Source organism: Xyrauchen texanus, chromosome 30 (genome assembly GCF_025860055.1).
Source record: "Xyrauchen texanus isolate HMW12.3.18 chromosome 30, RBS_HiC_50CHRs, whole genome shotgun sequence".
NCBI lineage: Eukaryota > Metazoa > Chordata > Actinopteri > Cypriniformes > Catostomidae > Xyrauchen > Xyrauchen texanus.
In genome coordinates, this window is record NC_068305.1 from 35,890,399 (window position 1) to 35,915,887 (window position 25,489).

Here is a 25,489-nt window from a genome sequence, read left to right on the forward strand (position 1 = left end):
CAGACATATCACAGCATATCACACCTCATAAAATGTCCATAGAATGAGCATATGTGTGTCTCTTAGAATCCATGTGTGCATGACTTAAACAATCTAACTGATTCCTGGATATTTTTGTGTGCACTACACTGAAACTCTAGACAATACAGACAGACCGCAGACACAATCACCTCTGTGCTTCGCCTATTACACACAGACAGGCTTCCTCTTCCACATTTATTGTCTGACATATTATAATATCATCAGTGGCATCATCATGATTTATGTAGCCTGGAATTTTTTGTCTGAATTCAAATTCATGATAAGCTAATTGTGTAACAGATATTATGCCTTTAACAGAAGCACAAATTTGTAATTTTCCAAATCACTATATGGGAAAAAGGGTAAAAAAGCGGCATAAAACTGAAGAGAAATATTTCAAGAACTTCTCTTCTTTCTCCATCAGTGGCTGTACGTTCATATCCAGTACCTGATGAGCAATGCTGAGTAAAGCACTTCTGCATTTTGTGATAAAATTAATAAACGAACGAGAATGATGAACAGTTTTTTTCTGACCAAATTAAACTAAGAAAACAGCAGCCAGACATTGTTCCAATCTGACCGTTTTTGATCCTGGAAACATGTTATAATTGGAAAGACAGTCATTTGGAAATGCACAAGTGGTCTATTCTAAATGATGTACATTCATACACTATTTAGGCATTTGTTGGAAAATGGTGCTAATACTGCAGCCCTGCTCTGTGTTGTCAAGCAGCCACATATACACCGGGGGATGAAAAGATTGGAATAATGTACAGATTTTGCTGTTTCAGAAGGAAATTGGGACTTTAATTCACCAAAGTGGCATTCAACTGGTCACAAAATATAGTTAGCACATTACTTATGTAAAAAAAACAGCACCATCAGTATTTGATAATGTCATTTTTTATCAAATCTAGACAGGCCTCATTTCCAGCAGCCATCACTCCAACACATTATCCTTGAGTAATCAAGATAAATTGCTAATGTGGTACTAGAAAATCACTTGCCATTACATCAAACACAGTTGAAAGCTATTTGGTTCATTAATTGAAGCTTAACTTTGTCTTTGTGTTTGTTTTTGAGTTTCCACAGTATGCAATAGACTGGCATGTCTTAAGGTCAATAGTAGGTCAATGATGGCAAAAAAGAAACAGCTTTCACTAGAAACTCATCAGTCAATCATTGTTTGAGGAATGAAGGCTATACAATGCTTGAAATTACCAAAAAACTGAAGATGTCACACAAAGGTGTACACTACAGTCTTCAAAGATAAAGGACAACTGTCTCTAACAAGGACAGAAAGAGATGTGGAAGACCAGATGTACAACTAAACAAGAGGATAAGTACATCAGAGTCTCTAGTTTGGGAAATAGACACCTCACATGTCCTCCGCTAACAGCTTCATTGAATTCTACCCGCTCAACACCAGTTTCATGTACAACAGTAAAGAGAAGACTCAGGGGTGCAGCCTTATGAGAAGAATTGCAAAGAAAAAGCCACTTTTGAAACAGAAATACAAAAAGAAAATGTTCGAGTGGGCAAAGAAACACAAACATTGGACAACAGATAATTGGAAAAGAGTGTTATGGATCTTAACCCTTAACCCATATGGATCAGACAGACCAGAATTTCCCAACCACTGTGCCGTGGCGCACTAGTTAAGTAGTTTTTGCTTCACCAATAATGTCTTTGAGAGTACTAAGCAACAAGAAATATTTAAAAACTGTTCAAATTTGTGAAAAGACATTGAATGTCTCATAATTTCTTTTAATTAAATATTACCTTATCGTTTACGAATATCAGAGGCCCATTATTCAGCTAATTTAAATTCACCAAGAAAACGCTCAGACGTAAACATAAATGAGTCCTTTTATTAATTTCTTCTATCAAAGCAACTGCAAGCTTTTGTTCTTTCACGAAACTCGTAAAGTCGCCCCTCTGTGACGCTTTCTGCAACTCTTGTAATGTGGAGGGCAATGCGCTGCCGTTGAATGGAGCGTTGACTCGTCGACTCAACTCATGTGAAATGCGCTTTACAATGGCGAATGAACATTGTTGAAACTCAAAATTGTTATTATTTGTCTATTATTGTGGTCTTTTCTGATAAAAGCCATGCTGAGGCTACTGTAGGAAAATGAAACCGTAGATCTGCTTTGTGTTTATAATTCTTATACTGAAGTCAGTAGATTTGTATTAGACTAGTATTGTTGTCTTGTTGGATGCAAATAATGTTCAGACTGAAGGAAGACTACAGATCTGCTTGGCTCTTTTAATGCTGAAACACTATAAAGTCTCTTGGTAGATTTTGGTCATGAACGACTCAAAATGATTCACTGACTCACTCAAAGCACATAATACGCTCATTTGTCTCCACCTAGTGACATTTCCAGAAGGGGTCACTGAACTAATCAGTTAATAAACTTGAACAAATTTGTGAAACAGAAGCAAGCCTCACCAAAATACTCTTTATTTTGCAGCTAATTCTGCACAATTGTAAACTTGAATGAACTTGAATCACTAAAATAGCTGGAATTGGTGCTTTTAGCTTATTCTTTAAAATAATATCCCCAGAAAATATTTTCGTGGACAAGTGATTGTCTTACCATTTCCGCCACTCATGAGTTTTCATCCCTGTAATTTGTTGTGGCATTGCAAGAACAAATCTACAAATTAGCAAAGAAGCAAATTTGTTGTTTTTTCATTACCCATTTAGCGCTCTTGGCACCTGTGACCTCACACAGCATAGCCTACCTATGTGACATGTTTTTTGTTGTTTTTTTTGCATTGCCGAATTTCAAACATTACAAGTAAACATGCTACTAAGACGCACAGAAAACATGGACTTGTTTTGTTTCTTGAAAATGAAAAATACTGATGATGGTTAGCTTATGTGGGATAGTGGTGTGCCGTATAATTTTTTAGTCATAAAAAGTGTGCTGTGGCAGAAAAAAGGTTGGGAAACATTGAGCTAGACTGTAAGGTGCGTGAGAAGTGCCCGACAAGACAGTCACGTCTATAGCAAGTGCTACAGGAAGCGTGGGGTGAAAGGTCACCGGAGTATCTGGACAAACTGATAGCAAGAATAACAAGGATCTGCAAAGCTGTCATTGCTGCACATGGAGGATTTTTTAGTGAACTCTCTGGAGTAGTTTAAAAAGTACAGATTTTTTTTTCTTCAAATTGTAATAGTCCTGTATTAATGTCCTGACTATACATTGTGATCAGTTGAATGCCACGTTGGTGAATAAAAGTACCAATTTCTTTACATAAGAGCAAAATCTGTACATTATTCCAAACGTTTGGCCACTACTGTATATTTACATTACATACAGTAACATTTAATTTATGTACAATTTTCTATTGGAGAGAATGGTTGGTTTATAACACTTCTTTGCAAAAAATTAAAAACATACATTTTCAGCATTCCCATAAAGAATCAACCTTCCTTGTGGGAAAAAACCCTTTTTTTTCAATGTCTTTTCATTAAAAGTGAACTTATGAGTTTTTAATCTATATCGTAAACATCACTAACATTTGAAAATTTGCAAGAAAAAATCAATGCAGTCGCACGTCAAAATCGTCTTAATGTATATGAATTAACCAAGTGGCTAAATGGTACGATATTGTACGAGCTGGATCGTACGAAAACGTACGATTGTTACTCGCATTCAAGAAGCGAGACTCAACTCTTGTACAGAGACAGAATACATTGTATACATATATTTGGCAACAGTTTATCTGTGTCCTCATAAGTAGACGTTCCCGCTAGCGTTGTCTTTATGTTTTATAGTAAACCCTTAACTTAGGCCTACATTATTAATCAGTTTTTCCACATTTATGTTAAAGCACTGGATCATATCTGTCAGCCCTACTTAGGCTGTCTTTGTATTCTATTGCTTTTTACTGAACACATTGCTGGCCAGCCAGGGAGATTAAAGACTATTTTGATAATTGATAATATTTCGGTATTCATACGGTTCAAGTGTTGTTGACGCTGATATGTGTTGTAAAGCATTCCAGACACATGGCTGTAAACGTCAGTAGTCTATATGCTGCTATATTAAAAACTGAACCCTGAATTCGTCATGCAGAAAAAAAGAGGAAGTCCTGCAGAACATGTTTGATTTCAGCCAATTTAAATTCAGATGAATCATTTGCCATGGCACATGTTGACTAATCCAGAGTTAAACTTGAAAAAAACTGACCATATACCATCGTCTTTATGTCTGACGGTCTGTCTGTCTCTATCAGGTTCACTGACATTTATTTTCTTAGCAAACACTTTCTTAAAGGAATAGTTCACCCAAAAATGTTAATTCTCTCATCATTTCCTCTATCTCATGCCATAGAAGATGTGTTTGACTTTCTTTCTTCTGCAGAGCACAAATTACGATTTGTAGAAGAATTTTTCAGCACTGTTGCTCTATTTAATGCAAGGGAATGGTGGCCCAAAAAACACATAAAAGCAGTGTAAAAGGAAATCATATGACTCCAGTGGTTTAATCCATGTCTTCAGAAGATGACAGGTGTGGGTGAAAAACAGACAAATATTGAAGTCCTTTTTTTACCATAAATATCCACTTTCACTTCCACATTCGTCTTATTTTGAGTTTTGGTGATTCACATTCTTCATGCATATCGCCACCTACTTGTTGGGGCTGGTCTTAAATATTTATCTGTTTCTCACCCACACCTAACATATCACTTCTGAAGATATAGATTTAACCACTGGAGTCGTATAGAATAATTATATGCTGCCTTTATGTGCTTTTTGGAGCTTCAAAGTTCTGGACACAATTCACTTGCATTGAATGGACCTACAGAGCTTCTAAAAATCTTAATTTCTGTTCTACAAATGAAAGAAAGTCATACACATCTGAAATGGCATGAGGGTGAATAAATGATGAGACAATTTTTAATTTTGGGTGAACACCCTTTTCTTTTTAAATATATTGTGTGTGTGCCAAGAACACTCTGTTACTCAACGCATATACTGCCACCTGCAGAAGATCATCTTTCCAGAGTGATCTGAGCAGTACGTGATGAAAAGCACATTTCTACTGTAACAGCAGAAGAGTTCAATTCTGCTCATATTGCAATGACATCTGAGTGTTTGATGATATTCTGAGCAATGATACAGGTGAACAAAGAGGTGTGTTACAATATGGACTATCCGTAATCTAAGATTGTAACTCAGAATAATAAAGAAAATCTATCCTGTGACATTAAGTGGGTCCAAAAGTCTGAGACTGTCTGTTTTTCATTTAAACCTAGAAATAGAATGTTTTAGGATTGTAAAAAAAATCGAATTAAAAAATAAAAATAAACCTTTGCTAATGTAAAAAGAAGAGGAAATATTTAAGAGTCTAAGTCACTAATCAAATGTAAGCAATCACAAATAGCCTACTTAGAAATACACACAGATTATTATGCTGATATTGTACAGCCTATTGTAACTGTAGGCCTATTAAATGATAAAAGAATACAAAATAGAAGCATTTTCACTGGTAGGCTCAGATTTGTGTACCTGCTGTATACTGTAGGACATCAAATGTAAACAAAAACAAATGCATTTTTATACTTCATTTGATTAAACCATTATTTCTTGTAATTTAAAAGAGTGAGTTTAAAACATGCAGTGCTTGAACATTGATTGATTGATTGAAGAAAGTTTAGTTTTCTTTATCTTACATTTAAATTCTTGCAAACTCTTTACAATGGAGCAGAGGCCATTTTATTCAATTTGACCTCATCGTGACAGACTGTCAAATATAACAGCAGCATTAAACGCTCAACATTCAAACTCAAGATATTGAATGTTGTATTATTTAATATCTTTAACGATACAAAACCATTTCCGTAAACTGCCAACTGCCGAGAGACACACTCTCTCTCTCTCTCTCTCTCTCTCTCTCTCTCTCTCTCTCTCTCTCTCTCTCGAATTACCGGAAAACGTTCATGGGTGAAACGCGACACTGTTGTTTCCATAGAAACCGCAAAACAGGTCGTTTTCATATCCATATTTGGGCACGGAAGTTAAACTGATGGCTAGAGAAAAAACTGTATGGCGTGTAAAAACGCATTGACGTCATGCGCTTTACGTTACGTACCAGTGGAGAGATAAAGAACCAGGAGGTAAATTTTCCAAACCACGACGAAATTGTGTATCAATATGTCGCGGTAGATGAATCGTCACACAGAAACCTTGAAAATGGTCGCACACAAATATCGAGACGCACGCTACATTTTAGGGATTTTTGTAAAATGAAAGCGTATTTGAAAGAGATTGTTAAGCTCATCGCAAGGATCATCGATAGCTTATAGCCTACGTGACCAAAATTTTCCTCACGATGCATTCATTTTGTTGTAGACATTACGTGCACGTGACAGAATAATTGCTCAAGCTACTTGAAAGAGATGCATCAAACACCTCAAATTCTGGCTTATACATCTCAGTTTATAAGTAAAGCAATAACAGCAGTTTTTCTCATGAAAAATAAAATACACAAAAACATCCACATATTTCCTTATTCTTTGTTTATTAGAGGCATGCCAGACCACAGAAACGGAAGTAGGAAGAACAAAACTGCATAATGTTAAAGGACTCAATAGATTTTCATGGTCAGGATCACATTTGACTTTTGACAATACCACAAAGTACAAGCTGTTAATCAAACAGTTATTATAACAGACTGCACTGTACAGCACAAGATCACCTGATACAGTTAGACCCACAGAAACAAATGTGCATGAATGCATTCAAAAGCATATCTTGATAAATAATCCTTCAAACAGGTTGAAGAAACATGTCTGTCTTGGTACATAGGTATAGTGACTTCACTGGATGTAAGGACCAAGTTACATCTTATTTCTTTTGAATGTTATTATTACACAGTATTCATTATTTTCTGTGAAGCATAGAACATGTAGACCTATTTATGAAAACATTTGTTAGGGTTTTTCATTTCATCCACAATTCTTTCACACCAACAACATTACCGTCTTGTTCACAATGTACCAGAGCCTTCATAAAGTCATCAAGACTTCTTTGGATGCATTAGATTTACTCAAACTCTCTTTGTTGCTGTCATGTTTCTCTACATCTGCATTATTGAAGTTGAAAACAGGTACAGCGTTGCTGCTGCTACAGGTCGGGCTACATGTAGGGGAGCTTATAGGTTCTAACCCACCTCCCATGGACATGTACAGGGTTTCCCATTCGCTCAAGCCCAAAGAGCTACTTAAATCGATGTCTGGCACTAACAAATCCATGTCATCACCACTGTCTATCACGTTGCTAATGTCTTCCATGGACACATCCCTCATATCAATGTAGGGTTCCACCTCAACGGCACCCAGTTCTGCACTGGAACACAGAAGGATGTCGGAGTCCCCGAAGATCGCAGCGCTGGTGGGGTCAGGCTGCTGGGGAGAGGTGGGCACCTGATTGTGTTCTGGGGTGGTGTTGGGGGCCTGAAGGGGTGTCTGCTCCTCCTTGGCTTGGATTTGTTCCTCCGTCTCCCCAGCTGTCTCCTCCTTTAGTTTACAGTGGGATTTGTGAGCAGAAAGAATGTGTTCGAGACTTTCTTTCTCTTTTAAAAGACTAGCGATCTCAGACTGCAGTGCTGCCTTGTCTTCCTCAAGGCTATCAGTTTCCTGGAAACACATGCATGACAGGGTCATAAATTAACAGTCGCTCGCAGCAAAATGCAACGTTGCAAATGTAAAAGTTGGGGTACAAAAATGCCATTGTTATGAATTCTTTATTTTTACATCTAATAAATAGTATAGGGATACCACATAAAATATGATTTGATTTTAACAGTCTATCTAGATGTTTATATAAACTGTTTATTGTTATAAATTGATTACAGATTGACATGTTTGACAGCGAAAGTTAGTAGTTTCTCATAAGGTTAAAAATGCACCTTGGGCGGCTGATGCACAAATTTCCAAAGTAACAATTTCAGACAAGACAATCCTGTTACAGAATATATCGAATTGTATACTTACAGCTTGGAGACTGTTGGTTAGTTCTCGTCTGCGATTTCTGCACTTTGCAGCTGCAAGTTTGTTCCTTTCTCTTCTGATTTTCTTCCTCTCCTCTTCCTCTGGAGAAAGCTGAAACACGCACACATATATTTAACTACAATTTATAGTGACCAAGCAGTACCCAAACCCAGAAATCCAAATATTTAAAATGGCATTGATGCACCAGTTTTGGGTCTGAACGTGGATGCGAATGAGATTTCTGATCTGTTGCAGAGGGGGAAATTTTAAAGCGAACAACTACTGTTCGACTTAATAAGACTTGGAATGATGTGCACGAGTCATATGGACTGCTTTTATGGTGCATTAATGGTCTTGTATGCCCATTTTGGAGCATGACATCCATGGTCACTATGAACTTTTGTTGTATGGAAAATAGCTGTGTGAAGATTCTGAAAAAATCTCCTTTTGTGTATCACAGAGAAATGACACACTGTAAAAAAAATGTCAATAATTTTAATAATAATATACTGTAAAAATGCTACAGTAAAAAAAATTAACGAGTAGCTACCGTAAAATATATGTTACATTTTTTAAATATATTTAAAAAGACAAAACATGCAGTTTTAGAATAAAATGTTGTAAAAGTAAAAAACAGTAATCGGGCATTCCCTGCGTGACCCATTACATTTCATTCTATTTTATGGGAATAGTTATGTTTCTTCTTATTTTTTATATCAGTTATGCACGTTTGGGTGTTATGTGTTATATTTGATCTAGTTTAGTTCATGTTTACTGCATTATTTAAATCTCACATGTGTTACCCTGATGATGATTCGTGTTTGTGTGAGTGACACTGAGTGCTGTCTCTACATGTTTATTGATCGTTGCTTGTGGAAGATCCACTATTGGTGAACATCATTTCATCATGTGCTGTTCTGTAATTGCTATGGTGATTAACAATACATTATAAAATGAAAAGTAAATTTTTTTAAGTTTCAGAAGGTACTTTAAGTGTGAGTATACTAAGTGTATCATTTTATAATAAAAAACAATGGTAGTTTTAAACTGCAAAATGTACAGGTTGTTCTATAAACCAATTATTCTGGCAAACACTGCTGCCAGTTGTTGTTAAAAAACTGTTTTTTTTTTTTAAAAAACAATGGGATATTTTTAACAGTGCATTAGAGTGAGTAAATAATGACAGAATTTTCATTTTGCATGAGCAATTCTTTTGAAAAAGCCCATATTTACCTGATCTTTCACCCATTTTCTCCGGCCAGAGAAGGTCTTTCTAGAAGCTTGTTTATCTGTGGAGTGCCATGAGCGCTGTGGTCTCTTGTGTCTTGCAGTGTTGCAGGGTGACACTGAAGAGATGTCAGTGGACAGAACCATCCACTTCAGATCTGGAGCTGAAGCTACAGCAGTGACCGTTGGAACAAAGGGACCATCAGCTGCATCTGTCTTTGGACACTCGTCCTTTTCAATACCTGCCTTCTGAGAATGAGCAACATATATGTTCATCTTGTATGCTCTGCATAACACACATATACTGTGATATATATATATATATATATATATATATATATATATATATATATATATATATATATATATATATAGAAGTACTATATAAAACTGTATACTTCTAGATATCATTAGATCATTGCACAATCACAAATCATTAATTACAGCCATTTTAAATAATCCAATTTGATTATTAACATGCAATGGATTTTACCTGCGCATCCTTCATCTGAGCGGCTGATGTGTGCAGCTGTTCTTCTGCAGACACCTGACTAACACTCCGGTTCGAGGATGTGTTTTTGGGCATCACTTCTGCTAGATCACGCCAGGAGATGCTGAGAACTGGATTACTGTGTGACTAATGCCTCCAAATTTTGCTTTGCCGTTTCCCCCTGTTAAATCTAGATTGAGGTTACTATACGCTAGGAGGCACGAGCCATCAGCCCCTTTTGTCGTTATAGTGAGGCAGTTTTTATGAATGAAATCTGTGAGACGAGACTGTACCACTGATCCGGAGGGGAGACAGTAAATACCAGCCACATATATTCAGAATTTCGCAAATATTCCGCATTCATCGTTTTATTCAATTGCATGCATTTGTATTTTATGAAATGCAAGATTTTTGATTAGATTAAATAATGTTAAAGCGTTCACATGAATGAACAAGATACGTCATTTTACGTGCCTTGCTTGCAGCTTTTGCCATTTGCATTCCTTCTTGAGGTTATGATATAATTTATGCATATTACACAGATGTGCAGCCAAATAATGTTAAACGTGGTTCATCTAATGGTCCCTTACACGGTTGCTGTGCTATTTAAGGTGGAATATATAATTAATACCAAAAAATACTTTATTTGACATAAAGCTGATATTTAAAAAAAAGAAAAGAAAGAAAAAAAAGACAGTTTTGGTCAAGATCGATCAAATGAGCAGGCTAAATCACAGTGAAATAAAAAAAAATGTGCATGCTCCTTTAACAATCGGATGATTCTTGTGATATTTCAACCGCACCCAATTAAAAATGATGCATTTTTTTCGTCTCCCCTGTCTTATCAATCAGAATCATGGATCTCCCACTCAAAGCGCTCCAGCAACAGCCCTGTCGCTATTGTGAGCAGCCAATCAGAGAGCAGCATGTCCTGACCATATATGGCGCATCCGGTGTGCAGCCTGAGGCTACAGTGCTACTGCGGCACAGACTATTTTTATCATATCACACTTAATTCAATGACATTCTAATGACGGCATCTTCACCAAGGTACCAAAATGATATACTCGTGTGTGTTTTTAGTTTCTTCTGATAAAAATTGGTTATTTTATAACTGCTTGTAAACATTTCCCAGTAAATTCAATTTCTTAAAGTCATTAAAAAAAGCAAAGGTTTTCTATTTTCTAATTTGCATTTGGTCTCTGAAAACACAATTCGGCTCCATAACCTGTGTGAAAATCTATATTCATAGCTCAGATGAGGTAATCCCTGCTTTCACACAAGGGCGTGTGTGTGGGGCCTCCCTTCTGTCCACAGTCCAAAGTCTTTCCCGGCAGATCCGCCTCTAGTTGGTGATCTGTGTGACCTTATGAACGGAACAGGGCCATATGCAGGAATGAATGCTCAATGTAGTTGCATTAAACAGTTAGTATCCGCCAAGAATAACACAGACAAATTTCCTGTTTAATTTCCCAACTGAATGCCAAATAAAAATTTGATATTTTCCAGTAAAATAAAGTTTCTATTTTGTTCTGGCTACCCCTGGATTGGTCAAAATGAAAGGGCAAAACTGGGTTTGTTTACTGTTGGCAATAGACTCATTGTGTAAAAGGAGAAACTTCAGACCAGATTTGCAAAGGTTCAGGTTGCAGTGACGTCTGTGGGTGGGGCGTCGCTCAGACAACACGGAAGATCAAACAAAACACGCACAGAAAAGTAGAGCAGACGATTGTGACGTAACATGGGAACGCTGATCGAGCTGTTTTTGTTTGTTAATTAATGACAACGTCTGTCTGTTTCAGACGCGTTTATTTGCTGTTAAAGGTTGAAAGTTAAATATAAATACTCAAACATATACAGAACACGAAAAGTTCAGATGAAAATAAGAAAAAATAGACCAGAAAATAACTTTTACCACTTTTAACTAAGCACTGAATTGTAAGTTATATTCTAAATATAAGCAATTGAATCCTAAAAAGAACAGAAGACTGGATATAGTTGTCTGAATAAACATGAGAAAAAATAGTTTTACCTTTGTCTATTAGGTTCTAAAAAGTAGGTCCTTTGAAAAATGTAGGCTACATCATGTGATTAATTGTTGTATAATTGTTGGAAATCTGCGAGTAGACTTTGTCTGTTCGAACCAGTCTGGCCTTTCTCTGTTGACTTTCTCTCATCAAGGCATTTCCGTCTACAGAACTGCCAGAGTAAAGTATAGAGACTTGTGCATGAAAATCCCAGGAGATCAGCAGTTAAAAATAATGCTCAAACCAGCCCATTTGTAACCAACAAACATGCCATGATCCAAATCACTTAGATCAAAATGTTTCCCTGATGGTTGATGTGAACATTAACTGAAGCTCCTGACCCATATCTGCGTGATTTTATGCACTGCACTTCTGCCACACGATTGCCTGATTAAATATTGCATGGATGATTGTTGGTGCCAGAGGGGCTGGAGTATTTCTGTAATTGCTGATTGTTGATGAGAGAGGTCAACAGAGAATGGCCAGATTGGTTGGAACTAACAAAGTCTACTATAATTCAGATAACCGCTCTGTTGTGGCGAGAAGAATAGCATCTCAGAATGCTGATTGGCACTGTTTTGGTGGCACGAGGGGGACCTACACAATATTAGTCAGGTGGTTTTAATGTTGTGGCTGATAGATAGATAGATAGATAGATAGATAGATAGATAGATAGATAGATAGATAGATAGATAGATAGATAGATAGATAGATAGATAGATAGATAGATAGATAGATATTGTTATAATACGTTTCCTTTCGGATGTCAAATATACATGTAAGATTATTATTATTTACAATGCTTGTAAATGTAATAATTTTAATGTAAATTTAATTTAAATCTAATAACATTATAATGTAATGCTTATAATGTAATAAATGTAATCCTCAAACGTGGTAAGGAAATTCAAACTGGAAATCTGCGTGTTTGAATACTGCGGAATTTTTTTTTCTACATCACAAAAATTAAAAGCAACTGCATTTATACAAAATAACGTTATAATGTAATGCTATTGAAACGACTAAACTATAAAGGGGTGTCTTTGACATCATAGTTATTACACTGTACCCAAAGCAGGCTTTATTTTTGTTTTTTTGACAACACTGAAGTCTTCTCGAAGTATCTTTACATAATTTATGAGTATTTCCCATCAGCGCTCCGCCTCTTCAGGATGCATTCCATATAAGGTAAATGACGTCGTGGGATACCCTGCTATGGAACGTCATGCATTCAGCTCCGTTTTAGTGATTTATGCTAGACTAAAAACACTTTCACAAACTTTAAAACAATATATTAAGACTATTGTCCCCAAATATGTGTTAATCCTGTAAAATAAGCTTGCTTGTGCTTGTAAAGTCGTGGTCTTCTAATGTTTCAGCGCAATAACTGGAAGACATTGGTAACGCCTTTAACTGACGTCAGACAGAGACTGCTATATAAGCACCGAGAGTGCAGGAGAGAGCAGCATTCAAACTTTGGATACCGATAGAAGGAAGAGCGACAGACCAACAGGGAACTAACCGATTGCGGCTCTTTAAAATCAACCCGAAGGCCTTCTGACTTTCTGGATAATTTAGTACTAGATAGATTTTACTCGTCGGCATTTGACAGGATGATGTTTACCAGCCTTAACGCCGATTGTGAAACGTCTTCCCGGTGCAGCACGGCGTCACCGAGCGGCGAGAGCGTCGCGTATTACAAGACTCAGGTAAATATTATTTACTTTATACTCTAAAATAGAGCTACTCGTTCATAGATAATGTATCGATTATATTTGATTTGATTACAATACACAATTCGCTTATTTACAATATCACATCTTTAATTTATATGTAAGCTTAAGTCATTAAACTAGTGTAATATTAGAACACACTTGCATGCGTAAACTCATACTCGTCTTATATACATTAAAAATGAATTGTTATGTACGTTTTTTTTTTTTAGGAGTTCACGGACCAGAGCGTCTCAAGTGCCTCTTTCGTTCCGACTGTCACGGCGATCTCTTCATGCCCGGACCTGCAGTGGATGGTTCAGCCTATGGTTTCATCTGTGGCGCCCTCCAACGGCGGAGCTCGATCTTACACCCCGAGCCCTTATATGAGGGTCACTGGAACAAAGTCCCTGAGTTCAAACAAGAGAGCCAGTACTGAACAGGTAAACATTGCACTGATTGGTTGCTTTTAGGGATTGGATGACGATTGCTTCCACATTTATTAATTTATATGCAGAATTGGGAAGGTAACATTTTTATGTAAACCTTTTTACAGCTCTTCCCAGAGGATGAGGAAAAGAAAAGAGTCCGCCGTGAACGCAACAAGATGGCTGCAGCAAAATGCCGCAACCGAAGACGAGAACTCACTGATACTCTGCAAGCTGTAAGTATTTCACAAATCTTTAAGGAAATGATTAATAGGCTAAAGCATTTGCGCAAAGGCAAGTCTAGTGTCTATCAAACTGACCGTCTTTTTTTTTATATATATATTAGGAAACTGACCAACTCGAGGATGAGAAATCCACCCTCCAAAATGACATCTCTAGCCTTCTCAAACAGAAGGAGAGGTTGGAGTTCATCCTCGCTGCACACAAACCCATCTGCAAGATCCCCGCAGAGGCCAATATCCACTTCCCCAAGCCGTCCATCTCTCCCATCACCTCTAAATCAGTCCCGGAGATCCTCAGTGTTGCTACCTCAGGAGTTTCCACACCAAATAAACCAGTTGCAACCTCCAACACCTCGGTGTTTTCTAGCACACCCTACACTGACAGCTGCAACTCGACAGTGAGGATCTCTGACCTGGATCCCTCACTGGAAGAGTCTCTGGGGCTCTTGGCCAAAGCAGAGTTGGAGACCGCTCGCTCTGTTCCTGATGTGGACCTGTCTAGCTCTTTGTATGCCCAAGACTGGGAGCCACTCTACACGCCGGCTAATAATGACCTGGAGCCCCTTTGCACACCAGTCGTCACCTGCACCCCAGTCTGCCCTACATATACGTCTTCCTTTATGTTTACCTACCCAGAAAATGACATCTTCCCCACCCATCGGAGGGGCAGCAGCAGCAATGACCAGTCATCCGACTCGCTGAATTCCCCAACCCTCCTCACACTTTGAGTCATCCTATTGACACATAGTATTTGAATTCTGGCACAACTTGACTTAATGGCATAGCAGCGCTATGGAACTGACACTTATTAAGCAATCGTTATTGCTTTCTATATTTATCGATACCATACATGCCTGCCAGATGTAGCAAGATAAGCATGTGTTAACTACTTTTAAATTAATTATCTGGTTATTGTTAAATTAAACTTATGATATGGTTTTCTGTTGTATTCGTGTGTTCTGAGCAATATATAACTAACATGTTTTGCCTTATCATTGATTTTTGAATATGTGAATTTTGTTATTCGCTCATGTGCTACTTTACCATTGCATTAAATGGTCTAATGTCCAAGTATGACGTTTTCTGTGAAAACTTAGTCTTTTCAATTGATGGGATTTTTATTTTTGTACTGAAATGTGAACTTGTGACTTGTTTGCAAAACTAGTCACAATAAATATATGTACATTTATCTATATGGTCCCTTTGCATCATTACAAACACATCACTGTTCTGTCCACAAATTGTGTCATAATGTGGATCACAATGTGAAAACATTTAATAGCCAATATTAGTTTACTAGCCACTTGCATACAAACAGATTTATGCATTTAAATTTAATAAAATTCTATCAAATTGAATTGCGTAATCTTTAACAAGTTAAAAAAAACAAACAAGTTTTATCAACTTTAATTAATCACAATCAAATTGGATAAAATTGTATTTAAAAAATGGGCTACAATGTTTCTGTTTAGTTTGAGGGAATTAAGAGCTATTTCCTTCACACATTAATGTTAGGGTAGGCATCATAATATATTGATGTGCTTAAAGTGCTGTTCTATATACATTGTTTCATATTTCTACATGATATCGATAAACATGTTTATTAGTCAAATTATTCAGTCAATTAACCAAGACCATTTATGGCTGTAACCAGAAGTCCTTGCATTATTTCTTTCCCAGAACGTACTGCAGCCCAGTTATATTGGGAAATGAGGATGCTTATGTACGTAAGAGATGGTGATGCAATCATGCTATTGCCTTGTCACTTCCTTCCTCTTTCACTCTTATCAGTTAAATTCATTCAGTGAACTATACACAGAAACTGTGTCTTCCAGAAATCCCGATTCAAATGATACCTTCTAAGAACGGGCCAGTGAGGTACTGTCAGAGTGAAAGAAAAAGAGAGAAATAAAACATTTGGAACGGACTAAAAAGTGAGTTTCAAAACTACTGCTTTGTGTCTCTAAAACAGACACAGCCAGTCATTTACAGTAGTGGCCCTGACGTAAAATCGTAGCATGTAATAACCCTCCATCTATTAATACAATTGGCAGACCCTGGAGAGAGGCTGAGACAGAAATAGCAGGTGTGCTGCCTTCACCATCAGCATCAACAGCAGTAAAATTAGAACATGGTGACGCCGACCTGCGTCGATGCTGCAGCCCAGGGGAGGAAACAGACAGGCAACATATACTGGGGGGCAGAGGGAAGAAAACAGGAGAAAAGGGAAAAAAAGACAGAAAGAATTCAGGCTAAAGATAGACCATAATGCACTGCTGCCTCACTAACACTGATGAAGACACACCATTGGATGGCAGCCATTTTCAACATCAGCTGGTGGATTATTACCAATCTAAACCACAATCAAGCGATGTCTTGAGAGAAAAAAAAAGTATCAATTCAAGGAAATTAGCTTTTGTTTCTGACTGCCCCTCCACACACCCCTTATACATTATGGATTATAGATTTATATTATATAGATTTTCTATAATAGGGTCTCCAGTTTGGTCCGAACTGTGGAATGAATGTTGGGTATTCGTAGTAAGAAGGTTGGTGTGTGACTGACCACTAATGAGTTAGAGTAGAAAACACAACAACAAGAAATCTTACCTTAGAATTTTTTAATTAAATGTATTATTATTAGTGGTGCTAGTGAAGTAAAGCATCACTATTATAATCTCACATTCTTCTTATTATTATTCTGTACAAACCTTCGGCACCTAACTCATCCTGCATCGTTTGTCATAGACCCACGAATGAGGTGTCAAATCGACCGGCCTGTTGAGGACACCTGTGCTATGACTTTCTAAGGGAAAGGGGGTTCGGTAAAAAAACTGTCCTGAAAAGTCCTATATATTACTATGGGCATTTCCTACAATGACAAGACATTGACCAAAATATGTCTTTTATCTCCCAATCAGAATGTCATAGAGACATGGGGGTGGGCTCATTTCACTCAGGCTACCAATCAGTCTTTAAGTATCATCTTGGAAACTATCTAACCATGCCCTAGCAACAATTTAGAGCACCCTAGCAACCAAAACCCAATTGAATTCCATTCAAAATTGCTTAGATGGAAATTTCCAGAACAGAATGTCATAGAGTCCTCAGGTTTGGCCCATTTCACTCAGAACAGAAAGAAGCCTTTTTAGTATCACCCTGGCAACTGCCTAGCAACCAAATGGGCTTACCCTAGCAACCTTATTGCTAAGCCCATATCTTTGCACCAGTTCTTTGTAGTAAAATAAGCTAATTTGGCTTATTTTACTCAGAATAGCAAGTAGCCTTTACATATCATGCTTGACAATACTTAGCAATGCCCTAGCAATCATTTAGTGCACCCTAGCAACCCAAACTCATAGACTTCCATTCAAAATATTAAAGAAGGATATCTACAAATCAGAATGATAGAGAACTCAGATTTGGCTCATTTCACTCAGAACAGAAAGAAGCCTTTTTCGTATCACCCTTGCAACTGCCTAGCAACCAGATTGGTCACCCTAGCAACCGAGTAGCAAAACACATCTCTGCTCCAGAACATTGTAGAGAATTCCAGGTTGGCTCATTTGACTCAGGCTAGCAAGTAGACTTTTGAGTGTCACAATGGTAACTGCCTAGCAACAAAATGAGCTCACCCTAGCAACCAAGTAGTAAAACACATATCTCTGCATCAGAACATCGTACAGACTTGGGGGTGGACTATTTTCACTTGGGGCAGTGTACTAAGGCCCTTTGGTGAAGAGGTTTGCCAAGGCAAGCCCCTCACATTCTCTTCAGGAAATTTACCTATCTAGTTATTATTATTATTATTATTTTTATTATTTGTAAATAATTGTGGGTCAAGGAGGCTTGGGGCTTGGTGAAAGACATCCTCGCTGGTACAAGTCATTCTCACAGCTCGAGGCAGCCCGGGACTGGCAAATGCTAGTGGATGTGGGCCAACGGCTTACGGTCCCATCAGAAATAGCCAATATAAATTTGAGGCCAGATCTGGTGCTGTGGCACTGGGGACAATTATCCCAACACTCTGCACACAGTCTACTTTGTGGAGCTCACAGTCCCTTGGGAGGATGCCATGCAACAAACCTTTGAGAGGGCGAAGTTGTGATACATCGAGCTGGCAGCAGAGGCAGAACAGTCGGAATGGAGAGCAAAGATCTGCCCATTAGAGGTATTGTCAGGGCTTTGTGACAACATCCACTGTAAGGCTGTTGAGGGACCTGGGGATCAGTGGACAAGCCCTACGCCAGACCATCAAGGCAAAATTGTGTGTGGCAGAGTTGAGTAGTCAGTGGCTCTAGCTCAATATAAAGGACTCCAGTTGGTCTCCCGAGTGAGTAGGCTAGGCAGATGCTGAGGGGGTGGTTATGGGATGCCAGAACACACTGCTGAACCTACTGGAGATGTTGTGGACCCAGTCAGCAAAACATTGATAAAAGTAGGTGCCCACTTGACAACCCCAATGACATGTCTGCCCAGCCTTCATCACCTTCACAACATCGGAATAGTGTAGGTCTGTCTTCCCATCAGCATCAGGAGGAAAGTAGCATAGGAGAGGAACTTTGGACTTTATCAAGTCCTGTGTACCTGAAAACATTATTATTTGTGAAGGTTGCCCCTTGGAATAGATTTTCAGAGGCATTTTACTTTTAAGGGTATTTTTCCAAACCAAAACACACAGTGTGTTCAATTGAGTCAAGTAATGGAAGTGAAGTCTTTCTGTAACATCCATGTTTTTTTTGTTGTTGTTGTTTTTAAGAAAATCAACATTCTTCGCAAACGCTGTAGATTGAGCTTAATTTGTAAATCCTTTAATGTAAAACATGTACTTGTGTTTTAGAAAGCTCTGTGTCACTCCAGCAATATTCACAGGTGTCGCTCCTGATGCCGAGAGCCACGCAAGTCAGTGCGCATGCGTGGAGTAAGAGCGCAGGCGCAGAGTGAAACGCGTCCGGGGCCTGCAGCACAGTGGAGCGATTAGCTCGTCATGGCGCGGATCGGTGTGTTTTCTCTCTTGCTCCTACCGGTTTTGATTCAGTCTGTCGCGTCGATCTCATTCTACCTGCCGGTGCGCAGCAGAAAGTGTCTGCGGGAGGAGATCCATAAAGACGTGCTCGTTACCGGAGAATACGAGATCAGCGAGCAGACCAACACGAAAACCAACCTGAAGGTGACGTCACCACAGGATTAACTACATTAAAATTCACACATACGATCTTTACTGCTCTAGTTAACTTTTGAAACACATTAAACTGAGTTTCGCCTTAATTTGCGGTCATTACAATGACTCTGTACCTTTAAATTCAAGGCCTTAAGGGAGCGCTACATGGCGCTTCCTGGTTGGCCGGTGATTGAATGACACAAATAACGTGTTTATGTTCGTTTTATTAACATTAAGTTGTTTGAATGTACGTCTGCTTTTTGTAAATTATGTTCTGCTATTCTATAGCATCACGACGCGTTTAAAGATACGTTGGGATGTAGTTTTTCCTGTTCTCCTTGACCATGGTTGTAACACGTCAGTCTTATACATTGACCAGACAATCCAACTTTAACGCTGTAAATCAGAGAAATGGTTAAATCTAGTAAATGGGTTAGTACTTTATGGCACCTAACATTCACAAACACCCAAAACAGTATTATGTATCAAATCTTAAATTAAAACTTCAGTATTATGCTAGTATTATGCACAGTATTATGCTAGTATTATGCACAGTATTGTGCTATTAAAATAAGAATATTAATAACTCAGAAGATTTTAATAATGCCTCCTGACTTTTCTCAATCAAACAGGTGCCATAAAATAAATTGTATTGATGCTTCAGATATTTATCTGTAGTGCCATATGTTCCAGTCCTGTTGTGTGTAGCACATGTTTAAAGTTTATTCTGATTGAATGTTGCGACTCTTTTAGATCACAGACTCCTCTGGACACATCCTCTACTCGAAAGAAGATGCGACCAAAGGCAAGTTTGCCTTCACCACAGAGGACTATGATATGTTTGAAGTGTGCTTTGAAAGCAAATCGCCCATGGGTGAGTATTTCAAACTTATTTACACTTTAAAAAATGGGGCCTATTTATATGCACAGCCATATGCTGATTACTATAATAATCTTAAACCTCATGCACTGTTTGGTCTGTTGTTGTTGAATAAAACTGGTTTCCTTTATCTGACGGGTACAAGACTTTGGTGACTTTTCGTCCATTTGATGTCTGAACACACAAGAAATTGGAGTTGATTTGATCAGTGGTAGAAAAGTTACACTTGTACTGTTTCCGGTCAAAAGTGACCGCAATTGGAAATGAATGGGAAACATTAAAAATCACAGATTTTTAAAAAATGATTTATTATATAAAATAAAAAAACCAGCCACAATGCAGAAAAAACACACACAGACATAAAGGGGTGAGACTACCAAACATCAAGTGCAAATGCAAGTGCAAATCACAAACACACCAAACTGAACTGTTCAGACTATAAAACTTTATCAACAATAAATAAATTGGCCACAATGCAGAACGCACACCAAAATGAATTGGTGAGACCATAACACGTCTACAATGCTACACACACACATTCATCTTGTTACAACCAGGGAAAAATGTGCTTATTGTTGTTCTGCTCATTTCAGGTATGCAAAAATAACCTCTAACAGAATGCTAAACTTTGACAAAAGTAGTCTTTGATAATGTTTAAATATGTATCTAAATGCAGAATTTGTGAAATAAAATCTAGAAATGAACTTCTCTTCAACCAATAGCTAGCTCTCTTCAACATCTAGTATTTATACTTGTATACGGTATATCATTTGAGGATTGGTTCAGTATTTGCGAAAACATTCAAAAGTTAAAAAAAAGGTCAATTTTCAAGGTCATATAGGTAAATAAATTAGTAAGTAAAATAAAAAATGCACAACTTAAGTAATTTTACATTTTTAGATTTAGAGTCGTTACATTTCTTTCATAATTTAATGAATTACACGTTTATTGGGACGTGATTTAATGATGAACCGTGGATAAGGGTTAAGAATTCAGACAAAGCAAGAAATCAGTTAAATGACATAAGAAAAAATCACGTTATTCTCTGTGTTGACGTCAACCCGTGAGGCATGCGCACAAAGATAAGCTGGTAAGAATGCTGATTAAGGTGTTTACATGCAACACGAAATCGGCGTAATTGGCTAAAATCTCCTGGTGTCAAGCGGTTTATTTTTACACCGTTTATGGCCTGAAAGATAAAGGAACACTGTTTGATGTGTTTACCACACACATTGTCTGCTTATTAAGCATAATTGGTTTAAGAATGTGTATATTGGGGGGCCTGGGTTGCTCAGCGAGTAAAGACACTGACTATCACCCCTGGAGTCGTGAGTTTGAATCCAGGGTGTGCTGAGTGACTCCAGCCAGGTCTCCTAAACAAACAAATTGGCCGGTTGCTAGGGAGGGTAGAGTCACATGGAATAATCTCCTCGTGGTCTCTATAATGTGGTTCGCTGTAGGGTGGGTGCGTAGTGAGTTGTGCGTGGATGCCGCAGAGAATAGCGCGAGTCACTACGCCACCAAGTGGACTTAAAGCACATTGGGAATTGTGAATTCCAAATTGGGGAGAAAAATGGGAGAGAGAAAAAAAGAATGCATGTAAATGAGTTCTAATAGGAGAGGTGTCATTTTTAACAAATTAACATTTAAGACCTTGGCTGAAATGTTCAACTTGAAGCTGATGAGGATCTGGAATGATTTCAATAAATAAATAGATAGTTTTATGCCTTATACTTAGCAGAGTATGAGGCAACTATCTACATTCTTAGAGAGGTGTAATCGTAATAATTGTTTAAGGCAGATATTGGATCAGAATGTGAATCAGCCCTGATATACTCCGCAAATTGATTTACATGATTTTTACCTTGACTCCTTAGGAACTGGAAGAGTTCCGGACCAGCAGATCAACTTAGACATGAAGCACGGTGTTGAGGCCAAAAATTATGAAGAGGTTTGTGTATATTATTTATTAACTAATATTTATAACTTTGTTTCTACAGTTGTAGTTAGCTGGTTTTGATTGTTATTTTAGATATTAAAGGAATGTTCAGGGTTCAATACAAGTTCAGCTGAATCGACAGCATTTGTGACAATGTTGATTAACACAAACATTTATTTCCACTTGTCCCTCCTTTTCTTAATAAATAAATAAAAAAATATATAAAATGTATATGTTACAGTTGGGCACTTACAATGGAAGTGGGGGCCAGTTTAAAAGCAGAAATTTGATTTTTATAAAAATGTACATTACTAATTCTGTTAAAGTTCATGTCTTATTTGAACTGTAAAGTTGTTTAAATCATAATTTCTTACAATTGTTTTAGGATTTTGTTGACATTACATCACACAATTGGCTATACTCAGAAAAGTTTAGTATGCAATTTTATCACAGTTAAATCATGTTAACACGCATATTCACTTCCATTGTAAGTGCCTCACTAGAACCCAGATTTTTGCTTTTTTTTTTTTTTTTAAAGAAAAGGAGGGTCGAAATACATTTTTGGGGTACCGTAATCAATATTATGCTACAAATTCTGTCGATTGAGCTTAACTTGTTTTGAACCCAGAACATTTCTTTAAGTGGAAGGTCGAGTAATGGATTTTGCTGATACTGATAACTAAAGCGGTGGAAAAGGCTGATAACCGATTATTTGGCTGGTAGTTTTTAAAATCAAGTTAAGCTTTAAAAATGTCTTTTGTCTTTACCTACTGTAAATGGCACAGACATTTTGTTGGCTACAAGAGTCCAAAACAAAAAAGAATCCCAAATGCAGTTTGTGCAACCAAAATCCCAATAATGACCAGGAAAATTTGGTGCGTAATACGGGACTTTCAACTGTAAACATACATCAGGAACTATTATTTTGAAATGACGTAGACTTGCCTCTGTTATAATGCTCTATATCAGTGGTTCCCAACCCTGTTTCTGGAGGTCCCACAACATGGCACATTTTGTATATCTCCCTTTTCTGACACACCCAATTCAGGTCTTGGAGTCGCCTCTAACAAGCGGCGGATGAGTTGAATCAGGTGTGTTTGATTAGGGAGATATCCAAAATTTGTAGTGTTGGGGGGCCTCCAGGAACGGGGTTGGGAACCACTGCTTTAGGATAAATTAGACCAATTACAATTGAGCTACACAAATGCATTTGGATTTCGTTATAAAAATCCATTGTGTGTTTGTATATTGAGCATATAAATCCTGTCAGGGTTTGTAGAAAAACTCAAACACTGTTCTAGGCAGTTGTTTTGGTCTTGGTTAGATTAGTTAGTTTGGAGTGATTCTGATTGTGCAACTTTGTTCAGATTGCCAAGGTAGAGAAATTGAAGCCCCTGGAGGTGGAGCTCCGTCGGTTGGAGGACCTTTCTGAGTCCATTGTCAATGATTTTGCCTACATGAAGAAGAGAGAGGAGGAGATGAGAGATACTAATGGTAAAAATCACTTAAAACAATCCAGTAACACATACCACTGTCATCAGGAGGTGAAGAGTGAATAATTCACAACATTTGACATTTTACAGATGTATTTTTAAAAAGTTCCCAGAAGCCATTTTCCACATTGTTGAGGTCCGGTTTAGGCCTCTGTTTTTATGTGACTTCTGACGTTCCATTTTGTGTTCTTGTGTTTTGCAGAGTCCACAAACACGCGTGTGCTGTACTTCAGCATTTTTTCCATGTGCTGTCTCATTGGTCTGGCCACGTGGCAGGTGTTCTACCTGCGCCGTTTCTTCAAGGCCAAGAAGCTCATTGAATAAAATCTGCCTGAACAATCAGGGACCCAGAACTACTTCCTGACATCAGAACCTCCAGCCCCTGACATTTGCTTTGCCATGGCAATTTATTCCGGTTGCCACGGGCGACCTGAAGTTTATCGGGAGTGCATCAGGGAATTCTCTGGGAAGTCAATGATGCTTGGCGGCCAAATTGTCTTTCAGTGCGTGTACATTTTTGATACAAGCTCGCTCTGTATAATTTGGACAAACCACCCAGTTTTCTTTTTTTGGGGGGGATTCTTGTATTTATACTAAATGACAGCACAAGCCCCTATAACTGATAATATATATGCTCCTGTTCTGTGAGAGAAACTAAGAACTGCTTTAGTGGTCTTCTGTCAGTCATGAATGTGTGTGTTAATAATGACTATTAATTCAATTGTTCTGGTTTAACATATTCCGGCTCTAAGTTTTTGCTATTATTTGGAAGGATGGATTGATGGTGTCACAAAGACTGATGTGTTTAACCATCTTATTCAAATGCCAATTGTTTGGAAATCGAAAGCCATTTTAAAATTTAAAAAGTCCCACTAACTGCAAATAAAGCGAGTGAATGCACATCAATAACTTTACATCAGAGCTTAAAGCTGTCACAGATCAGTCTAGCTTTCCAAATTATTATTATTTTTTATTTTTTTGCAGTTTTATTTTGTGGTGCAGAATATTTTTAGTGTGTATTTGCTTATGGGAAAGTTTTAAGTTGATCGCTAAATTGGTTTTTGTTTTGTTGATGTCGATTGTTAATTTTTGGTTTCTCCACAGATTGAAATGTCCAATATAGCAAAACTAAATCTGCTGTGGGTTAAAGGTGATGCGAAATGCCATATCTGATCCATCAATTCTGTTAACAGTTTTCAAAATTGTATTTGTTACAGGATCTACCTGAATTTGATATCATACAGACCAAACAAAACTTTCACTTAGTATTTGCTCCTCTTTTGAAAAGTTTTAATGGAATAGTGGTTACATGAGTCATGGGTGGACGGTATGGATCTGATTTACTATTATTATTTGCTGCCAGTTGTTTAATTTTGTCCAGTGTTCAATCATTTCCAACAGCAATGTTTATTTTCTTCAGATTAATTTAGGTGTAACTGGATTTCAGAAATATAATTGGTTTGTCATTCAATAAAAATTGTTAGTAAAGTACTTGAGTTTTGTCTAATGATCAACAACCTCTTTAACATCTGCTAAACATATTAAAATGTTCAGATTTACAAACGTTCTAAATCATGTATTGCAGATAAACAACCTAAAAAATGTCTTCCAGATACAAACACACTTCAAACACTTTAAATTAAATTATAATTCTCTACATTTTGTTTGACCCATTTACAGTCTCTACCTTTTATTGACCATATTTATATCCACAAAGATATCATAAATATAGTCCCACTGAAGTATGATGATGAAAATGAACATTATTCAATATCGTTACATAAGCCTCATTTTTAATAAAATGGTCTAGATACAAGTCTGTTAAAAGACCAATTGCAGATGAGTATGCCCTTATAGTC

General features: G+C 37.5%; 3 protein-coding genes across 3 annotated transcripts; 2 read left to right on the forward strand and 1 right to left on the reverse strand.

Moving 5' to 3' along the window:
- Positions 1-6,578: 6,578 nt before the first annotated feature.
- Positions 6,579-9,916, reverse strand: LOC127624432 (protein c-Fos-like). The gene is made up of 4 exons (XM_052099252.1): positions 9,752-9,916; positions 9,265-9,507; positions 8,035-8,142; positions 6,579-7,677 (listed from the first exon to the last, which is right to left on the reverse strand). The coding sequence occupies exons 1-4, from the start codon at positions 9,842-9,844 to the stop codon at positions 7,048-7,050; spliced, it is 1,074 nt and encodes a 357-aa protein (XP_051955212.1). The 5' UTR covers positions 9,845-9,916; the 3' UTR covers positions 6,579-7,047.
- Positions 9,917-13,255: 3,339 nt separating this feature from the next.
- On the forward strand, positions 13,256-15,456 carry LOC127624124 (protein c-Fos-like). The gene is made up of 4 exons (XM_052098794.1): positions 13,256-13,484; positions 13,721-13,930; positions 14,044-14,151; positions 14,262-15,456. The coding sequence occupies exons 1-4, from the start codon at positions 13,389-13,391 to the stop codon at positions 14,883-14,885; spliced, it is 1,038 nt and encodes a 345-aa protein (XP_051954754.1). The 5' UTR covers positions 13,256-13,388; the 3' UTR covers positions 14,886-15,456.
- Positions 15,457-19,084: 3,628 nt separating this feature from the next.
- Positions 19,085-25,130, forward strand: LOC127624065 (transmembrane emp24 domain-containing protein 10-like). The gene is made up of 5 exons (XM_052098698.1): positions 19,085-19,327; positions 20,072-20,192; positions 22,076-22,149; positions 23,505-23,631; positions 23,833-25,130. The coding sequence occupies exons 1-5, from the start codon at positions 19,145-19,147 to the stop codon at positions 23,952-23,954; spliced, it is 627 nt and encodes a 208-aa protein (XP_051954658.1). The 5' UTR covers positions 19,085-19,144; the 3' UTR covers positions 23,955-25,130.
- The last annotated feature ends 359 nt before the right edge of the window (positions 25,131-25,489 follow it).